Source organism: Oncorhynchus tshawytscha, linkage group LG08 (assembly GCF_018296145.1).
Source record: "Oncorhynchus tshawytscha isolate Ot180627B linkage group LG08, Otsh_v2.0, whole genome shotgun sequence".
NCBI classification, from domain to species: Eukaryota; Metazoa; Chordata; class Actinopteri; order Salmoniformes; family Salmonidae; genus Oncorhynchus; species Oncorhynchus tshawytscha.
In genome coordinates, this window is record NC_056436.1 from 25,790,722 (window position 1) to 25,809,906 (window position 19,185).

General features: G+C 43.1%; 1 protein-coding gene across 5 annotated transcripts in view; it reads left to right on the forward strand.

The window, feature by feature from the left end:
- The first annotated feature begins 492 nt into the window (after window positions 1-492).
- The window catches only part of LOC112246826 (kinesin light chain 1), a 34,310-nt gene continuing 15,617 nt past the window's right edge, over window positions 493-19,185 (forward strand). For 4 of the 5 annotated variants that reach the window (XM_024415381.2, XM_024415383.2, XM_024415382.2 and 1 more), the window contains exons 1-7: window positions 493-953; window positions 11,055-11,322; window positions 11,583-11,813; window positions 11,954-12,032; window positions 13,586-13,814; window positions 13,972-14,059; window positions 14,565-14,666. In XM_024415381.2, coding sequence (XP_024271149.1) covers window positions 11,056-11,322; window positions 11,583-11,813; window positions 11,954-12,032; window positions 13,586-13,814; window positions 13,972-14,059; window positions 14,565-14,666 — 996 coding nt within the window. In that variant the 5' untranslated portion in view covers window positions 493-953; window position 11,055. Of the gene's footprint in view, window positions 954-11,054; window positions 11,323-11,582; window positions 11,814-11,953; window positions 12,033-13,585; window positions 13,815-13,971; window positions 14,060-14,151; window positions 14,214-14,564; window positions 14,667-19,185 lie in introns of all 5 variants that reach the window. The other variant, XM_024415386.2, reaches the window with a different exon arrangement.

Sequence of the window (19,185 nt, forward strand, 5' to 3'; positions counted from 1 at the left end):
GACGACACTTTATTAATCAATATATATATATATATATATATATATATATATATATATGTGCTACAGTAAACAATCGATGGCATTGTCGCAATGTTATTGTCGCTTCTCCTTTAAAGGAGAAATCAGTAGTTTATACATCCGTTTTTGGATTTACAAATTTATGATATGTACCCATTGAGTCTTGACTGACTCATGAGCTTATTTCAACTGTCCTACCAAATCAGAACTCAAAATATAAGTTTTGTTTACTACAAGTTTTATAAACAAAGTAAACGAACACTATAAAACCTCAAAACATGATTAAAACTGTAATTTTGACATCATGGCTGTTCGGTCCTTGCATCCATAGCTTTGTTTATGAATTTGAGAGTGGTACATTTCTCCAGCCCCATCACTCATCTTTTTACAAGAACAGTGGCGATTGATACGTTTTGTAATTGTGTCTTACTCCTGATTGCCGCTTTAATCTAAATATGATGACATCATGATCAAGGAAGGGAGCTGGGTGGCGAGGAAGGCAACGCCATTTTCGCACAGCGTTAGTCCTACTAAATTAGTCTCTAGTGATGTTAGACCTAGCTGGGTAGTTAAATGAAATTAAAAGTAGCTCGTGTATTTAGCTAACTTGAAAGAGCATGTAACAGGCGAATACATGTCCTTTTTGTTTCGCAATCTCTTGACTTTGGTATGTAGTCACCGATGATGCAGCGATAAGCAATCAAATTCGCGGCGTGACAGCTATGTTAAGGTTAGCTAGCTAAACTGCATTGGTTTAGGTGTCTCCGGTCAGTAAGGAAGACAAGGGCAAGATATTAAATAGTTCGCTAGGTTAGCTGAGAGAAGTTTATAAACAGTTAATAATTAGGTCTTTGGGGTATACAACATTTCAGTTTTGAATCAGATTGAAGTCGGACTAACACTTTACTTTGGGGCAACGGATGTTCAATAGAACGGTAAGATTGACTGGCTGGGATTGTCTGTCAGTGGCAGCTAATGTTGACAACCAGCTAACGTTAGCTAGTTAGATGCCGAACAGGCTGTTACCGATATCATTGCATCTAGTCAAAGCAATCTTTTTTTCAATTAACAGAAGTAAATTAATCTGAGAAATTATAACATGTTGCGTACAGCATGTGGCTAGCTAGCTACAGTACACTTGTTATTGATTTATCCTGAGATTAGGTTGTTAGGAGTATTCAGAAAGTTTACTCTAGCTAACTACAGTAATTTATCTGTTATAAACAGAAACCACGCACTAAAACTGCAGCTAGCTAGGTTTGAGCACACTTAACAGGTACTACCGATTACTCCATTTATAGAAAACGAATAGTTCATTAGATAACCGAGAAGGGGACCTTAATGAAAACTTTAAGTTGGCCAAGTATCTGTGTCTACAGTAGCTAGATATATGTTCTCCTCAACCTCTGAGCTACTGTTTTTTTCTGTGACTGCTTGCCAAGCGTTGATGGTTGTCATTAAAATTCAGGAGGGCTGTTCTGTAGGAGGACTCTTGTGCCCTCTGAAAGTGTGTCTGTGTTGATCAGGAGTATGTAGACGCTGTGGTGACTAGGGATACTGATCCCAGTGTATTTGGGTTGGCAGCTGGGGGTTTGAAAGTCAATGGCTGTGAATGTGAATTCTACTAGGCTGCGTGGAACTGAGGAACTTGCCACCATCATGGAGTCTCAGAGCTGGCAGATGTTTTGTGTATTTTTTTTTCAGCATTTTTGGATGAATAGTACAGCTGAAGTAATACTATACACACACACACACTCACTGTACCTACCCCACCCCATCAGTACCCACCCTTCATTTCTTACTTCTCAAGCAGCATTGGATTTTGAAGCTGATTATGTCCTGGCCTGAGTGTCAGTGTGAGGAGGACAGGGCCAGTGCAGTCAAATGGCCTTGTTAGATTCTGTCCTCAGTGTGAAGATTCCCCAGGGCAAAGTAACCATACAAATCCCTTAGACTGGAGCCCAAGGGAAGCTGCCATTTATAAATTGTGGATGCTGCATTGAACAATGACACACACACACTGAAGGCCCTGCCTGTTGTTTTAGACACTGTTGTGGTCAGTGTGGGGTGGCTGGTTGGGTGGGAACGTTTCTCTCAGTATCCTTGCGCCCTATGAGTAGTCTTACATAATCTCTTCATTTTAATGCAAGAATGTTCGCCAGTACAAGCACTGTGTATGTTCCTCTTTTTCACTGATTGGTTTTTGCTTTCTCTGCTATAGTGGAGGTGTTATAAAACCTAGCTGTCAAGCAGGGAAATGGTTCCAATTGTTTTTCCATCATTACTATTTCCCATAGTGAATTCTAGAAACACTTAAAATAAGGACTGTTTTTCGTGTAGGCTTACCCTGGCGTAATGTTTTGATAACCATATAAAACTCTCTTGGACAAGGGGACTTTTACCAATATATTCAGATCTATTTACTCTCAGATTTTAAAATATTAATTAGCATCTAAGTAGGTATCATGCAAAACTACAAATCCCTACAAAGCTCCTGCACATCTTCACACCATTGCTAATAGGTATTGTGTCAATTTAAACTTGCACAAGACAGTTCACATAATTGTTCTTTTTTTAAGGAAATGTAGCCAATTTATTTATTACTACATTTAGCTAACATTAGTTTAATCCAGAGATTTGGCAGTCTTGTCCAGGTCATGGCATTTGTAGTTCTTTATGATAGCCACATTAGAAGCTAATTAGCATTTAATTTTGGGGTGTAAATACATGCAAATATATTGATAAATGTCACCGGCCCATCAACGCGGCTAATTGTAGAGAATTTTAGAGGCCCCCATCTTGGCGATATTGAGACATTTTTCTGCCATTCTATACATTTTTCAATGGAGTTGATTTTTTTGTTGCAGTTTTAAAGCTAATTTCCTGCAGTTCTATGCATTTTTCTATGCCTCATGCGGTGTTATTTTGCTGAAACATATACGGTGCCAATCAGATGTTTTATTAAGTTATTGACAGTTACAGTTGAAGTCGGAAGTTTACATACATTGGAGTCATTAAAACTTGTTTTTCAACCACAACAAATTTCTTGTTGACAAACTACAGTTTGGCAAGTCGGTTAGGACATCTACTTTGTGCATGACACAAGTAATTTTTTCAACAATTGTTTACAGACAGATTATTTCACTTATAATTCACTGCATCACAATTCCAGTGGGTCAGAAGTTAACATACACTAAGTTGACTGTGCCTTTAAACAGCTTGGAAAATTCCAGAAAAATGTCATTGCTTTAGAAGCTTCTGAGAGGCTAATTGACATAATTTGAGTCATTTGGAGGTGTACCTGTGGATGTATTTCAAGGCCTAACTTCAAACTCTGCCTCTTTGCTTGACATCATGGGAAAATTAAAAGAAATCAGCCAAGACCTCAGAGAAAATTGTAGATCTCCACAAGTCTGGTTCATCCTTGGGAGCAATTCCCAAACGCCTGAAGGTACCACGTTCATCTGTACAAACAATAGTATGCAAGTATAAACACCATTGGACCATACATCCGTCATACATCCGTCATACCGCTCAGGAAGGAGACTCGTTCTGTGTCCTAGAGATGAACGTACTTTGGTGCAAAAAGTGCAAATCAATCCCAGAACAACAGCAAATGACCTTTTGAAGATGCTGGAGTAAACAAACGGGTACAAAAGCATCTACAGTGGGGCAAAAAAGTATTTAGTCAGCCACGAATTGTGCAAGTTCTTCCACTTAAAAAGATGAGAGAGGCCTATAATTTTCATCACAGGTACACTTCAACTATGACAGACAAAATTGATTTTTTTTCTCTCCAGAAAATCACATTGTAGGATTTTTAATGAATTTATTTGTAAATGATGGTGGAAAATAAGTATTTGGTCACCTACAAACAAGCAAGATTTCTGGCTCTCACAGACCTGTAACTTCTTCTTTAAGAGGCTCCTCTGTCCTCCACTCGTTACCTGTATTAATGGCACCTGTTTGAACTTGTTATCAGTATAAAATACACCTGTCCACAACCTCAAACAGTCACACTCCAAACTCCACTATGGCCAAGACCAAAGAGCTGTCAAAGGACTCCAGAAACAAAATTGTAGACCTGCACCAGGCTGGGAAGACTGAATCTGCAATAGGTAAGCAGCTTGGTTTGAAGAAATCAACTGTGGGAGCAATTATTAGGAAATGGAAGACATACAAGACCACTGATAATCTCCCTCGATCTGGGGCTCCACGCAAGATCTCACCCCGTGGGGTCAAAATGATCACAAGAACGGTGAGCAAAAATCCCAGAACCACACGGGGGGACCTAGTGAATGACCCGCAGAGAGCTGGGACCAAAGTAACAAAGCCTACCATCAGCAAAGGCATTGAAGATGAAACGTGGCTGGGTCTTTCAGCATGACAATGATCCCAAACACACCGCCCGGGCAACGAAGGAGTGGCTTCGTAAGAAGCATTTCAAGGTCCTGGAGTGGCCTAGCCAGTCTCTAGATCTCAACCCCATAGGAAATCTTTGGAGGGAGTTGAAAGTCGGTGTTGCCCAGCAACAGCCCCAAAACATCACTGCTCTAGAGGAGATCTGCATGGAGGAATGGGCCAAAATACCAGCAACAGTGTGTGAAAACCTTGTGAAGACTTACATAAAACGTTTGACCTCTGTCATTGCCAACATAGGGTATATAACAAAGTATTGAGTTGTTATTGACCAAATACTTATTTTCAACCATCATTTGCAAATAAATTCATAAAAAAATCCTACAGTGTGATTTTCTGGATTTTTTTTCTTCTCCTTTTGTCTGTCATAGTTGAAGTGTACCTATGATGAAAATTACAGGCCTCTCTCATAATTTTCAGTGGGAGAACTTACACAATTGGTGGCTGACTAAATACTTTTTTGCCCCACTGTATATAGAAACCCAGTCTACCCCAAACAGCAGCATGACCAAGTGGACTGGGGACAACCACGAGTTATGAGAGAGAGAAAGAAGACTGGCCCTAGCCCCCCGGCACATATACTATTGCAGCATAGATACTGGGGGGGGCCGGGAGACACTGTGGATGATACCCTCTGACAAGGCCAACCAGGCAGAATATAACCACACCCACTTTGCCAAAGCACAGCCCCCATACCACTAGAGTGATCTCAACAGACCACCAACTTGCTACCCTGAGATGAAGAGTTCCTCCACCGCACGAGCCCAAGGGGGCGCCAAACCCGTACAGGAAGATTACGTCAGTCACTCAACCCACTCAAGTGACGCACCCCTCCTATGGATGGGATGGAAGAGCACCAGTAAGCCAGTGACTCAGCCCCCTAAATGGGGTTACAGGCAGTGAATCCCAGTGGAGAGACAGCAATGGCGGTTCGTCGCTCCAGAGCCTTTCCGTTTACCTTCTCACCCCTGGGCCAGATCACTCTCAATCATAGGACCTACTGAAGAGATGAGTCTTCAATAAAGACTTAAAGGTCAAGACAGAGTCTGCGTCTCTCACATGGATAGGCAGACCATTCCATAGAAATGGAGCTCTGTAGGAGAAAGCCCTTCCTTTAGCTGTTTGCTTAGAAATGCTAGGGACAATGAGACCTCCGTCTTTTGACCGTACCGTACTTGTAGGTATGTACTGCAGGACCAAATCGGAGAGATTGGTAGGAGCAAGCCCATGTAATGCTTTGTAGGTTAGCAATAAGACCTTAATCATCTCTAGCCTTAACAGGATGCCAGTGTAGAGAGGCTAGCACTGGAGTAATATGATCCTGTTTTGGGGTTCTAGTCAAGATTCTAGCGGCCGTGTTTAGCACTAACTGAAGTTTTTTAGTGCCTGATCTGGGTAGCCGGAGAGTAGAGCATTGTAGTAGTCTTTATCTAGAAGTGACAAAAGCATGGATTAGCTTTTCTGCATAATTTTTGGACAAAGTTAATTATTTTTGCAATGTTACCAAGATGGAAAAAAGCTGTCCTTGAAATATTCTTGATATGTTCATCAAAAGAGAGATCAGGGTCCAGAATAACGCCTAGGTCCTTCAGTTTTTATTTGAGATGACTATACAACCATCACAATTAATTGTTAGATCCAACATCAGATCTCTTTGTTTCTTGGGACCTATAACTAGCATCCCTCATAGCAGTGAAAGTTGACATTGTTTCCAAATGACATCACCAAGAGGTAGAATATATTGTGAAAACAATAGTGGTCCTAAAACAGAACCTTGAGGAACACCAAAACGTACAACTTACAAACAAACCATCTACAGAGAGGGAGTCTGGAAGGGCATCTAGGAATCTTTGGGTTGTCCGAGAATTTAAAGGCCCATTTTTGATAATCCTTGTTTGGGGTTTAAGCTGTCGTAAATGTTAGCAACACCTCTGCCTTTGCGGGATGCACAGGGCATATAGTTACTAGTGTAAACAGGAGGGGAGGCCTCATTTAACACAGTAAGTTCATCAGGCTTGAGCCATGTTTCAGTCAGGCCAATCACATCAATATTATGATTAGTTAATTGATTATGACTGCTTTGGATGTGAGGAATCTAACATTAAGTAGCCCTATTTTGAGATTGCTAAGGCAAACACCGCCATGTTTAGTTTTGCTCAACCTAGATTGAGGCACAGACACAATGGGGATAGCTGTGGTGGTTTGATTAAATTAAATTGCGCCAGCAGCACATTTAGTCACTAACGCGCTAGATAGGCTGTTTACATGTTATCCAGCTATGCTGTCCCAGACAAGTTTTTGAGATCGGAGACTAAATCCCCATGTCGTTGACTACTTGTGTGGGGTGCGCTGCCATCACTGACGCTTGTTTAATGTGAGCAGGTCAAAGACGCAATCTAAGGGCTAGCGATCTCGTAGCAGAAGGACAAGCAGGCTACTATTCCCCATCGTTAATCTGTGCAATTTTGACGACCAACTATCTGAAAATGTTTGAAAGGGTTTATCTAATTCCCTTGTTAGATTTGAGCTAATCTTGCTCTGGCTAGCATTCGTTGATCTTGTTGTTGATGTGCGTAACTGAGGGGGGAGAGCCTACCTTTTTTCATGGTTGTTTGATCCATAGGACTGTAAAGTTCCCAAATGTAAGAGGCCTGTGGTATTTACACTTCCGTTCAAAAGTTTGGGGTCACTTCGAAATGTCCTTGTTTTTGAAAGAAAAGCTGCTTTTTTTTGTCCATTTAAAATAACATCAAATTGATCAGAAATACAGTGTAGACATTGTTAATGTTGTAAATGACTACTGTAGCTAGAAACGGCTGATTTTTAATGGAATATCTACATAGGCGTACAGAGTAGAGGTCCACCGAGTTTGATTTTTGAACACAGATACCGATTTATTGGAGTACCAAAAAAAGCCGATTCCGATTAATCGGCGGATTAATATTTTCATTTCATTTTTTTAATATGTATTTGTAATAACAATTACAACAATACTGAATTAACCCTTTTATTTTAGCTTAATATAATACATAGATTTTATTTATTTAGTCTCAAATAAATAATGAAACATGTTCAATTTGGTTTAAATAATGCAAAAACACAGTGTTGGAGAAGTAAAAGTGCAATATGTGCCATGTAAAATAGCTAAAGTTTAAGTTCCTTGCTCAGAACATGAGAACATATGAAAGCTGGTGGTTCAATATTCCAACTTCTTCAATATTCCCAGTTAAGAAGTTTTAGGTTGTAGTTATTATAGGAATTATGACGCGTCGACTATTTCTCTCTCTACAATTTTGTATTTCATATACCTTTGACTATTGGATGTTCTTATAGTCACTTTAGTATTTCCAGCCATATCTCGGGACTTGATAGGCTTGAAGTCATTAACAGCGCTGTGCTTCAAGCATTGCTAAGAACTGCTCGCAATGCTACCTACCACCGCTGTAAGATTGCTCTATCAAATATCAAACCATAGACTTAATTATAATAAACACACACAAATACGAGCCTTTGATCATTTAATATGGTTATATCTGGAAACGGTCATTTAAAAAACAAAACGTTTTTTCCGTATTTTGTCGAATGGGTGGCAACCCTAAGTCTAAATATTGCTGTTACGTTGCACAAACTTCAATGTTATGTCATAATTATGTAAAATTCTGGCAAATTAATTACGGTCTTTGTTAGGAAGAAACACAGTTCGCAACGAGCCAGGCGACCCCAAACTGCTGCATATACCCTGACTCTGCTTGCACTGAGCACAAGAGAAGCGACACAATTTCCCTAGTTAATATTGCCTGCTAACATGCATTTATTTTAACTTAATATGCAGGTTAAAAAAAATACTTATTTGTATTGATTTTAAGAAAGGCATTGATGTTTATGGTTAGGTACATTTGTGCTACAATTGTGCTTTTTTCGGGAATGCGCTTTTGTTAAGTCTTCACCCGTTTGGCAAAGTTGAATTAGGCTGTGATTCGATGATAAATTAACAGGCACTGCATTGATTATATGCAACGCAGGACAAGCTAGTTAATCTAGTAATATCATCAACCATGTGTAGTTAACTAGTGATTATGTGAAGATTTTTTAAAAAAATTATAAGATAAGTTTAATGCTAGCTAGCAACTTACCCTGGCTCATTGCAGCCACAAGGTCCTTTTGACGCTGCACTCGTGTAACAGGTGGTCAGCCTGCCACACAGTTTCTTCATGGATTGCTATGTATCCAAAAATGGATTGCTATGCATCCAAAAATGCCGATTACCAATTGTTGTCAGAACTTGAAATCGCCCCTAATTAATCGGCCCTGCCGATTAGTACAGAGGCCCATTATCAGCAACCATCACTCCTGTGTTCCAATGGCAAGTTGTGTTAGCTAATCCAAGTTTATAATTTTAAAAGGCTAATTGATCGTGGGAAAACCCTTTTGCAATTATGTTAGCACAGCTGAAAACTGTTGTGCTTATTAAAGAAGCAATAAAACTGGCCTTATTTAGACTAGTTGTGTATCTGGAGCATCAGCATTTGTGGGTTCGATTAGAGGCGCAAAATGGCCAGAAACAAAGACCTTTCTTCTGAAACTCGTCAGTCTATTCTTGTTCTGAGAAATGAAGGCTATTCCATGCGAGAAATTGCCAAGAAACTGAAGATCTTGTACAATGCTGTGTACTACTCCCTTCACAGAACAGAGCAAACTGGCTCTATCCAGAATAGGAGTGTGAGGCCCCGGTGCACAACTGAGCAAGAGGACAAGTACATTAGAGTGTCTAGATTGAGAAACAGACGCCTCACAAGTCCTCAACTGGCAGCTTCATTAAATAGTACCTGCAATACACCAGTCTCAACGTCAACAGTGAAAAGACCACTCCGGGATGCTGGCCTTCTAGGCAGAGTTCCTCTGTCCAGTGTCTGTTCTTTTGCCCATCTTAATTTTTTATTTTTATTGGCCAGTCTGAGATATGGCTTTTTTTTTTCAACTCTGCCTAGAATGCCTGTATCCCGGAGTCGTCTCTTCACTGTTGACGTACTATTAAATGTTCCCAAAATTTAAAGATGATAGATCCTCCAATTCTGGTTTATCGATCCCACCACTCGCCATCTACATAGTTCCCGGCTGCGCCTCACAAAAGGATAGTTTGAATTCCGCCACTTAAGATTAGAATTTTGATGACAACATGCACATAGGCTGTAGTTGTTTTAACAGAAAAGCCTATGTTTTTTCAGCTCATATTTACGCGGCAGTGGCATACAACGCAGCGTAGGCATAGCCTATAGGCCTAGTGTTTATATATTTTTTTGATTTATTCATTCGGGTTTCTGATGTGTGAATCAGGCGTAAGGTTGCTCGTTCGAATCCTAGCCGACTAGGTAAAAAAATCTGTCTATGCCCGTGAGCAAGGTACTTAACCCTAATTGCATTTGGCGCGTCTGCATAATGACTAAAATGTACAATGTAAATCAATGTATGTGGTGATAGTCTTTGAGTTGGACCTTTACGTCTATTTATTGAGCGTTCTAAAAGTTTATTCGCCAGGTAGGAGAATGATTTGGGAGGGGCCTGGAATTGCCAGTGACAGCGCATTTCTCAAACATTGTGGTCCAGAATGCTCCACTGCTCCCTCTGTCCAAGGTTATTTACGTCATCAATACCTCAGCTTGGCTCTGTGTTTGAACAGGCTGAAGTCAGAGCAGAAGGTCTTCAAATACATTGCCCACACTCTTCTTTCTTTTTCGACTTACCAAACATCAAGGTCTGTCTTCAGCACAAAAGCCCTGCCTGAATGTGTGTCATTGGTTGATAAGCACGCTTTGTTCAACAAAACGAGTGATTTCCCCAATGCAGACACACGGAGGAGCATATTGATTGAGATGGGCTAGACTAAAGTGGATGTTGGATGTTGGAAAGGCTGTCTGATGATAAAATGTAATAACCCGCCCAGCCGCGAGGACAGAAGTTATTTTAATTTTTTAAATGTACCCCTTTTTCTCCCCAATTTCATGGTATCCAATTGTTTTTTAGTAGCTACTATCATGTCTCATCGCTACAACTCCCGTACGGGCTCGGGAGAGACGGAGGTTGAAAGTCATGCGTCCTCCGATATACAACCCAACCAAGCCTCACTGCTTCTTAACACAGCGCCATCCAACCCGGAAGCCAGCCGCACCAATGTGTCGGAGGAAACCTTGGTTAGCGCGCACTGTGCCCAGACCGCCACAGGAGTCGCTGGTGCACAATGAGGATTTCCCTACCGGCCAAACCCTCCCTAATCCTGACGACGTTAGGCCAATTGTGCGTCGCCCCACGGACCTCCCAGTCACGGCCGGTTACGACAGAGCCTGGGCGTGAACCCAGAGTCTCTGGTGGCACAGCTGGCGCTGCAGTACAGCGCCCTTAACCACTGCGCCACCCGGGAGGCCCTGGACAGAAGTTATTTTAAGCAAAAGTGTCTGAGTCTCTAACACAATGGATACAGGTCAAATGTTACCAAATATAGTGTAGGGCTAATGCATTTAGCGACACTGAATTAAAGGGACAGCATATTTATTATGTACTTAGGCCAGGGTATCTGTACTTCTGACAACAAAATCCAGTCCTCTTCTTTGTGTCTGGTACAGGATGCGTGAGAACATGTCCACCATGGTGTGTTTGAAGGAGGAGGAAGACCCTGGGGAGAAGCTGTCACAGGATGAGATCATCTCCAGGACCAAGCAGGTGATCCAGGGCCTGGAGGCTCTGAAGCAGGAGCACAACTCTATCTTGGAGGGCTTGCTGGGCACGCTGCGCTGCCTGAAGCAGGAAAACCAGGGTGTCCTGGTGGAGGAGAAGTCCCTCATGATCCGCAAGTCCCTGGAGATGCTGGAGCTGGGCCTGAGCGAGGCACAGGTCAGTACACTGTTTGTCTGCTACACACCTCTGGACGTGGGGGAGCTGGAGATAGAGCCCTCTGGGATCTGATCGAATTAACCTGCAAATTAGACAGCTAGATAGAGAACCCACAGCCATCTACTACTTCAATGGTCTGAGTGTCAGTAAACTAGTCTGAAACAGAGGATTATCCACGAATTTACCTCCAGTGTTCTCACTGTTCTTCCTCGACCCCTTGCCTCACCTCTACCCCTGTTCCCCTGTTGTGTTTGTCCCAGGTGATGATGGCGCTGTCGGGCCACCTGAGCTCTGTGGAGTCGGAGAAGCAGAAGCTGCGGGCACAGGTTCGTCGGCTGTGCCAGGAGAACCAGTGGTTGAGGGATGAATTGGCGGGCACCCAGCAGAAGCTGCAGAAGAGTGAGCAGAGCGTGGCTCAGCTGGAGGAGGAGAAGAAACACCTGGAGTTCATGAACCAGCTCAAGAAGTACGACGAGGATCTGTCGCCATCGGTGAGTTAACCCACTCCATACACAACATGCCCACGCGCAAGCAGGCTGATGCAAACACACACACCCCACTGCTTTTCATCTGCCTGGTTTACTCTAAATGAAAATAACAATCATCTGCCCTCTCTGTTTTCCTCTGTTAGGAGGAGAAGGACTCTGACTCCAGTAAAGAGAATCTGGATGATCTGTTCCCAGACGACCAGGATGACCAACCTCCTGGCAGTGAGTGTCTTTTTCATATCCCCATGTCTCTCCGTTCCACCCCTCCCATTCTCTCTCCTCGTTCCCACTTTCCCTCCCCACTCCCTCAATACATTGACTGGTCCCTCTAACTACTTTCTCCTCCTGTTGGTCTGAAAGGCCTGATCACTTTGAGCTTTACAGTGCTATTAGACTGAGCTGGTTGAATGTTGAAGCAGGCCAAATGGAAATGGACCCAGTTAGCCAGATCACACAGGCATCAGGTTGGGTTCACTCTAGCAACCAGCATTTATAGGAGAGGATCTGAGGCACAGAGACAGACAACCACTCCCCATTTAAGCAGATCATTATGGACAAAATTAAACAAAAGGGATCTTACGTACATTACCATATCGTATAATGATCCCACACAGAACCACATCCAACAAATGAAGTAAGACATATCAGTACATATCTACATTAGTGCACTTTAAATCTTTGCAATTTGGTACATCTCCAGGAATTGCTCCACCGCATAGAGAGCTAATGAGATGCAGATAGGGCTGTGGAGGAGGGAGGGAGATGGGAGCAGGATCTCTAGTCCTTTGTTGTGTTTGTATTGGGGATATTATTTATTTTAATCTGTGTTTCTGAGGGGGGAGAGAGAGGGAAAGAGAGGATCAAAGGGAAGAGTGGGTAGTGTCAGGAAGCTCTCCAGAGAGCGGGGGAGGAACACATCATCAAATGATCCTGAGTATGCTCACATTAATCCAGCTGCCGCATGAAGCAGAGCTGACTGAGATAGCCTTCTGTGTCTGTATGACATGATCCTGGGCTGGTACTGTTATAGTGAAGTGGGTTAGACTCCTCTACTGTCCAGACTGCTACCTCCTTGATAGGCTCTTAGGTCCCTATCAGTGCGGTGCTGGAGTTGGTACAATGGGCCCTGGCTAAAGGTGGATTGTATGTTTTTACATAGTTGCTGTGTGTGCACTGCTTTTTCAAGTGGATATCTTTGGTTTGGCCATGCATGTTGATAGGATTCGTCACTCTAGTGCGAGTCGACTGAACACCTGGGATCAGTTTTTTCCGGCAAGACATTTTTGATACTTCCTGTGCAGGGCCAGGATGATATCAGTATCTAAATATTTTTCCTGTGGCAAAAATGAAAACACGAAGCAGACCAAACTTTTTTGTCCTTTAAAAACCTGCTGCATGTAAAATATTGGGTACTTTAGCTTGGAAAGTAAATGTGACTCTAGATGACAACATAATGTTTGTTTTCAACATCACGGCTGTTTTCCTAAAGAAGTGAAATCCACTGCGTTTTGTTTCCTTGTGGTGATTCTAACTAGTATCGCCATACTGGTATCATACCAGACCTTTTCCTGTGTGGTGGAGAGTGTTCTTACTGCAGAGGACAACTCCTTCTTCAGCCCACTGTCCCTCCTTCAGAGATGATACAGAGCTGTGGGCGTCTGAAACACTTCCAGTGTCTGTTTCTCCAGTCCAACATTAATAGTGTGTGTTTGAGTGAATAGTCCATGTGAGTAATTGATATGTTAACCCCTCGCCCCCCTGCTCTGTCTCTCCAGTCCAGCAGCCCCACGGTAGTGCAGCAGCAGCAGCAGCCCAGCAGGGAGGCTATGAGATCCCGGCCCGCCTGAGGACCCTTCACAACCTGGTGATCCAGTACGCCTCCCAGGGCCGCTACGAGGTGGCCGTGCCCCTCTGCAAACAGGCCCTGGAGGACCTGGAGAAGACCTCCGGACACAACCACCCAGACGTGGCCACCATGCTCAACATCCTGGCCCTGGTCTACAGGTCAGCTTGGAGGAGGGGCTCTGGGGTGGGGATGGTTGGTATTCGGTGTGAATCAATTGTAGTCATTATAATACACTGGTAATTGACATCATTGTCAGAGAAACAACGTAAACATGCTCCATGGCTTCTCTCTCTCTTTCTCGCTCTCCTCTTTCAGGGACCAGAATAAATACAAAGAGGCAGCCAACCTGCTGAATGACGCCCTGGCCATCAGGGAGAAGACTCTGGGCAGGGACCATCCAGCGGTGAGTGATGTTTCTCATCAATCTCTGTGTCTCAGCAGTATGTCTGTAACCAGCCAGGCAGGCAGGTCCACTAACTGTGTCGACCCCAACAGGCTTGTGTCTCTGACTCTCCCTGGACATCCAGTTCCCTCAGTGCAGACTCAGAGCAGCAGAGGTTAGGCTCTCTATCCCCTTTCAGCCTCCATGTGGGCACCAGACCACTCCAGTTAAAGGTCACTGTGTGCCCCTCTGTGGTCTGGTGGGCTGAGTGATGTGCACGTTGTGGAGATTCATCCTGCTGATTTGGGATATAATTACAGAGCAGTAATCACTTCCTGTTTCCCCTGTTTGTCTTCCTCTCGTCGGTCGGTCACACCTCTAATTCACCAAATCAATTGCACTCTGCTGCCATGGTTGAGTCTTGCGGTCACTCACTACTACCCACGGGCACAGATGATTGAGGCTGTCTCAAGCATGATCTTTTTATATTACTGTGTGTGTGTGTGTGTGTGTGTGTCTGCCTCAGGTGGCTGCTACACTCAACAACCTGGCTGTGCTCTACGGGAAACGGGGGAAGTACAAGGAAGCGGAGCCCCTTTGCAAGAGGGCTCTGGAGATACGGGAGAAGGTGGGTCAGAGGGCATATGTCACCACAAGGCATTGTGGGTATGGAGTGCTAATACTGCAGAATGATCTGGATTCCTGCTCCTCTCCAAGTAAATCATGCTCAAGTTTCAAAGGACTTTTCAGTTCTTTGGAAAGTTTTCTTCTTTGTCAAACATAAAAAAAATGTTTTACTTATCTTCTGTGTATGTTCCCGCCTGTAATCACCCCCTCCTCTCCCAAGCCTCCCTATAGTTTTGTGTTGTTCAGAGGAACTGAGAGTTTGGAGAGAGTCATGCTCCCTCTGTGCTAAGATTGACATGTCAACTCCTGTGCTGAAGAGCACAGAGCTTAAGGACAGCTGAGACATTTTATTTATATTATCCACTTCAACTCTGATAAAGCTCTCTCTCAAGGTTAGAGATTTGCCACCCAGCTTTCGCAACAGAGGAAGGAAGACAGCTTTGCTGATGCAGGAGGAATTTTCCTGGCAGTTCTTTCTTTTTATAGCTTTTGCTTTTCCCACTGTATGAGCTGCCCGAGTCCTTGGTTTATCCCTATGGGTGAAGACTAGAAGGAGGAGGCGGACGGAGGGTCTCTCTCTACAGAGTACCCCAGTAACAGGCACTAACCCTGGCTCGAGTTCAAAGGCATCACTCTCCTCAATAAAACTCAATCAATATATCACCCAGACCTTGCTGTTGACCTTGCTGAAATCCTATACTTTTAATGATGTTACAGTAAACTCTTCAAATTTACCTAGAAACTTCACAGGAGAGAGGAGTGAGATTTGTACACATCCAGCAGCACAGGTTGCTTTGAAAACCTCTTACTATTGATCATTCAGACAGAAACTATCAATCAGAGAGACTCTAGTCTACCTCATCAGTAAGCCTCTGTCAGTCACTGCATAGAAGGGAGGGAAGGGCACTCTTTCCCTGCTAATGAGCAGTGTGTCTCACTCCTAACTCCCAGTCTCTCTCTGTGTCTCTCTGAGTCAGACAGAGAGACAGCGTTAGCCCTCTGCTCCATTCTCTGTCCTCACCCAACCCATTTGTGATGCCTCTCCTCCAGCTCTGCTCTGACTTCACCCTCTTATTCTCTTATGATATTTAGCCTAGCCAGTAAACAAAGGACAGAAGTGAGATTGTTCTTCAATCCAAAGTAATGGGGATGGCGTCCAGTGTTTTCCATAAGCACCGGCTGTCGGCTAATCAGCCGGTTACAGACCCATTTTCAGCCAGCTACATTTTCCACTTCTTCATTTGAACTAGGCTACTTTTCATTTAAAAGTTTGAATTCACTAGTCCGTCGAGCCCTCTCCCGCTAAAATGAACTATATGCATCTTCTAGCGATCTATTGATGGGACAGGCGCCTGTCGTTCACAAAGCGAGCAATGACAGGGAAACGCAGCAGAGAGGAAGAGGCGAAGCGAGAGGTTTCAATCGCGCCAAAATATATCCGGAATAAGCCCGGTACGTTTCTATGGGCTTATGGTGGACCTAAGCTTGTCGCCTGCCTTTCCGCCTTTGGGACAACGACTCCCATTGTTAGGGTGGAGACATGAGTATCTTGTCATTATATCCAGATCTCTGGTTGCAGTCAAATTCCTTTACATGGAGGAGGGAGAGGAAGCATGAAGCATGAATATGCACGTCCCATGTAATGTACAGTGCGTTCGGAAAGTATTCAGACCCCTTGACTTTTCACATTTTGTTACATTAGCCTAAAATTTATTAAATATTGGATTAAAGAGTCCCCCCCCATCGATCTAAACACAATACCCCATAATGACAAAGCAAAAACAGGTTTTTAGAATAGTTTTTTACATTTTAATACATTTGAAAACAATCACAGTTACATAAGTATTCAGGCCCTTTATTCAGTACTTTGTTGAAGCACATTTGCCAGTTATTACAGCCTTGAGTCTGCTTGGGTATGACGCTACAAGCTTGACACACCTGTATTTGGGGAGTTTCTTCCATTCTTCTCTGCAGATCCTCTCAAGCTCTGTCAGGTTGAATGGGGAGCGTCGCTGCTCAGCTATTTTTAGGTCTCTCCAGAGATGTTTAATCAGGTTCAAATCCGGGCTCTGGCACTCAGGGACATTCAGAGACTTGTCCCGAAGCCACCCCTTTGTTGTCTCGGCTGTGTGCTTAGGGTTGTTGTCCTGTTGGAAGGTGAACCTTCGTTCCAGTCTGAGGTACTGAGTGCTCTGGAGCAGGTTTTCATCAAGGAACGCTCTGTACTTTGAGCCTTTGTTTTTTTTCTTCGATCCTGACCAGAGTCCTAGTCCCTGCCGCTGAAAAACATCCCCACAGCATGATCTTGCCACCACCATGCTTCACCGAAGGGAGGGTGCCAGGTTTATGCCAGACGTGACTCTTGGCATTCAGGCCAAATAGTTCAATCTTGGTTTCATCAGACCAGAGCATCTTGTTTCTCATGGTCAGAGTCCTTTACGTTCCTTTTGGCCAACTCCAAGTGGGTTGACATTTGCCTTTTACTGAAGAGTGGCCTCTGTCTGGCCTATACCGTAAAGGCCTGATTGGTAGAGTGCTGCAGAGATGGTTGTCCATCTCCTCAGAGGAACCCTGGCGCTCTAGGAAGAGTCTTGGTGGTTCCAAACTTCTTCCATTTAAGAATGATGGAGGCCACTGTGTTCTTCGGTACCTTCAATGCTGCCGAAATATTTTGGTACCCTTCCCCATATTTGTGCCTCGACACATTCCTGTCTCGAAGCTCTATGGACAATTCTTCTACCTCATGGCTTGGTTTTTGCTCTGATATGCACTGTCAACTGTGGGACCTTATATAGATAGGTGTGTGTGCTTTTCCAAATCATGTCCAATCAATTGAATTTACAACAGATGGACTCCAATCAAGTTGTAGAAACATCTCAAGGATGATCAATGGAAACAGGATGTACCTGAGCTTAATTTCAAGTTTCATAGCAAGGTTCTGAATACTTATGTAAATGAGGCATTTCTGTTTTTTTATTTTTAATACATTTGCAAAAATATCTAAACCTGTTTTTGCATTGTGTGTGTGTGTGTGTGTGTGTGTAGGTTGAGGAGCTTTTTTTTTATTAAAACAAAAGAATCAATTTTAGAATAAGGCTATAACGTAATAAAATGTGGAAAAACGGAAACCTGGAAAACTATATCCTTTTAATTGGTTTTCAAAATATTGTGGGCTGTTTACTTCATTTTTCTGTTTGAATAAAATACAGTACCAGTCAAACGTTTGGGCTCCTACTCATTCAATCATTTTTTATTTTTTACTATTGTTTACATTGAAGAATCATAGTGAAGACATCAAACTATGAAATATCACATTGAATCATGTAGTAACCAAAGAAGTGTTAAACAAATCAAAATACATTTTAGATTTTATATTCTTCAAAGTAGCTTTGCACACTCTTGGCCCTCTCTCAACCAGGTTCATGAGCAATGCTTTTCCAACAGTCTTGATGGAGTTGCACATATTCTGAGCACTTGTTCGCTGCTTTGCCTTCACTCTGCGGTCCAACTCATCCCAATTGGATTGAGGTCGGGTGATTGTGGAGGCCAGGTCATCTGATGCAGCACTCCATCACTCTCCTTCTTGGTCAAATAGCCCTTACACAGCCTGGAGGTGTGTTTTGGGTCCTTTGTCCTGTTGAAAAACAAATTAATGTCCCACTAAGCGCAAACCAGATGGGATGGCGTATCACTGCAGAGTGCTGTGGTAGCCATGATGGTTAAGTGTTTCTTGAATTTTAAATAAATCACTGATAGTGTGACCAGCAAAGCACCATCACACCACCACCTCCATGCTTCACTGTGGGAACCACGCATGCGGAGATCATACGTTCACCTACTCTGCATCTCACAAAGACACAAAGATCTAATTTGGACTCATCAGACCAAAGGACAGATTTCTAATGTTCATTGCTCGTGTTTCTTGGCCCAAGAAGGTCTCTTCTTATTGGTGTCCTTTAGCAGTGGTTTCTTTGTAGCATCTCGACCATGAAGGCCTGATTTCACACAGTCTCCTCTGAACAGTTGATGTCGTCTGAACATTTATTTTGGCTGCATTCTGAGGCTGGTAACTAATGAACTTATCCTCTGCAGCAGAGGTAATTCTGGGTCTTCCTTTCCTGTGGCGGTCTTCCTAAAAGCCAGTTTCATCATAGCGCCTGATTTGTTTTTGCAACTGCACTTGAAGAAACTTTAAAAGTTCTTGAAATTTTCCAGATTGACTGACCTTCATGTCTTAAAATAATGGACTGTTTCTCTTTCCTTATTTGAGCTGTTCTTGCCATTGTTCATTTAACCTTCAACTAGGCAAGTCAGTTAAGAACAAATTCTTAATTACAATGACGGCCTACTGGGGAGAGGCAGAACAACAGATTTTTACCTTGTCAGCTTCGATCCAGAAACCTTTTGGTTACTGGCCCAACGCTTTAACCACTAGGCTACCTGCCACCCCAAAGGTACACCTGTTAATTGAAATGCATTCCAGGTGACTACCTCATGAGGCTGGTTGAGAGAATTCTAAG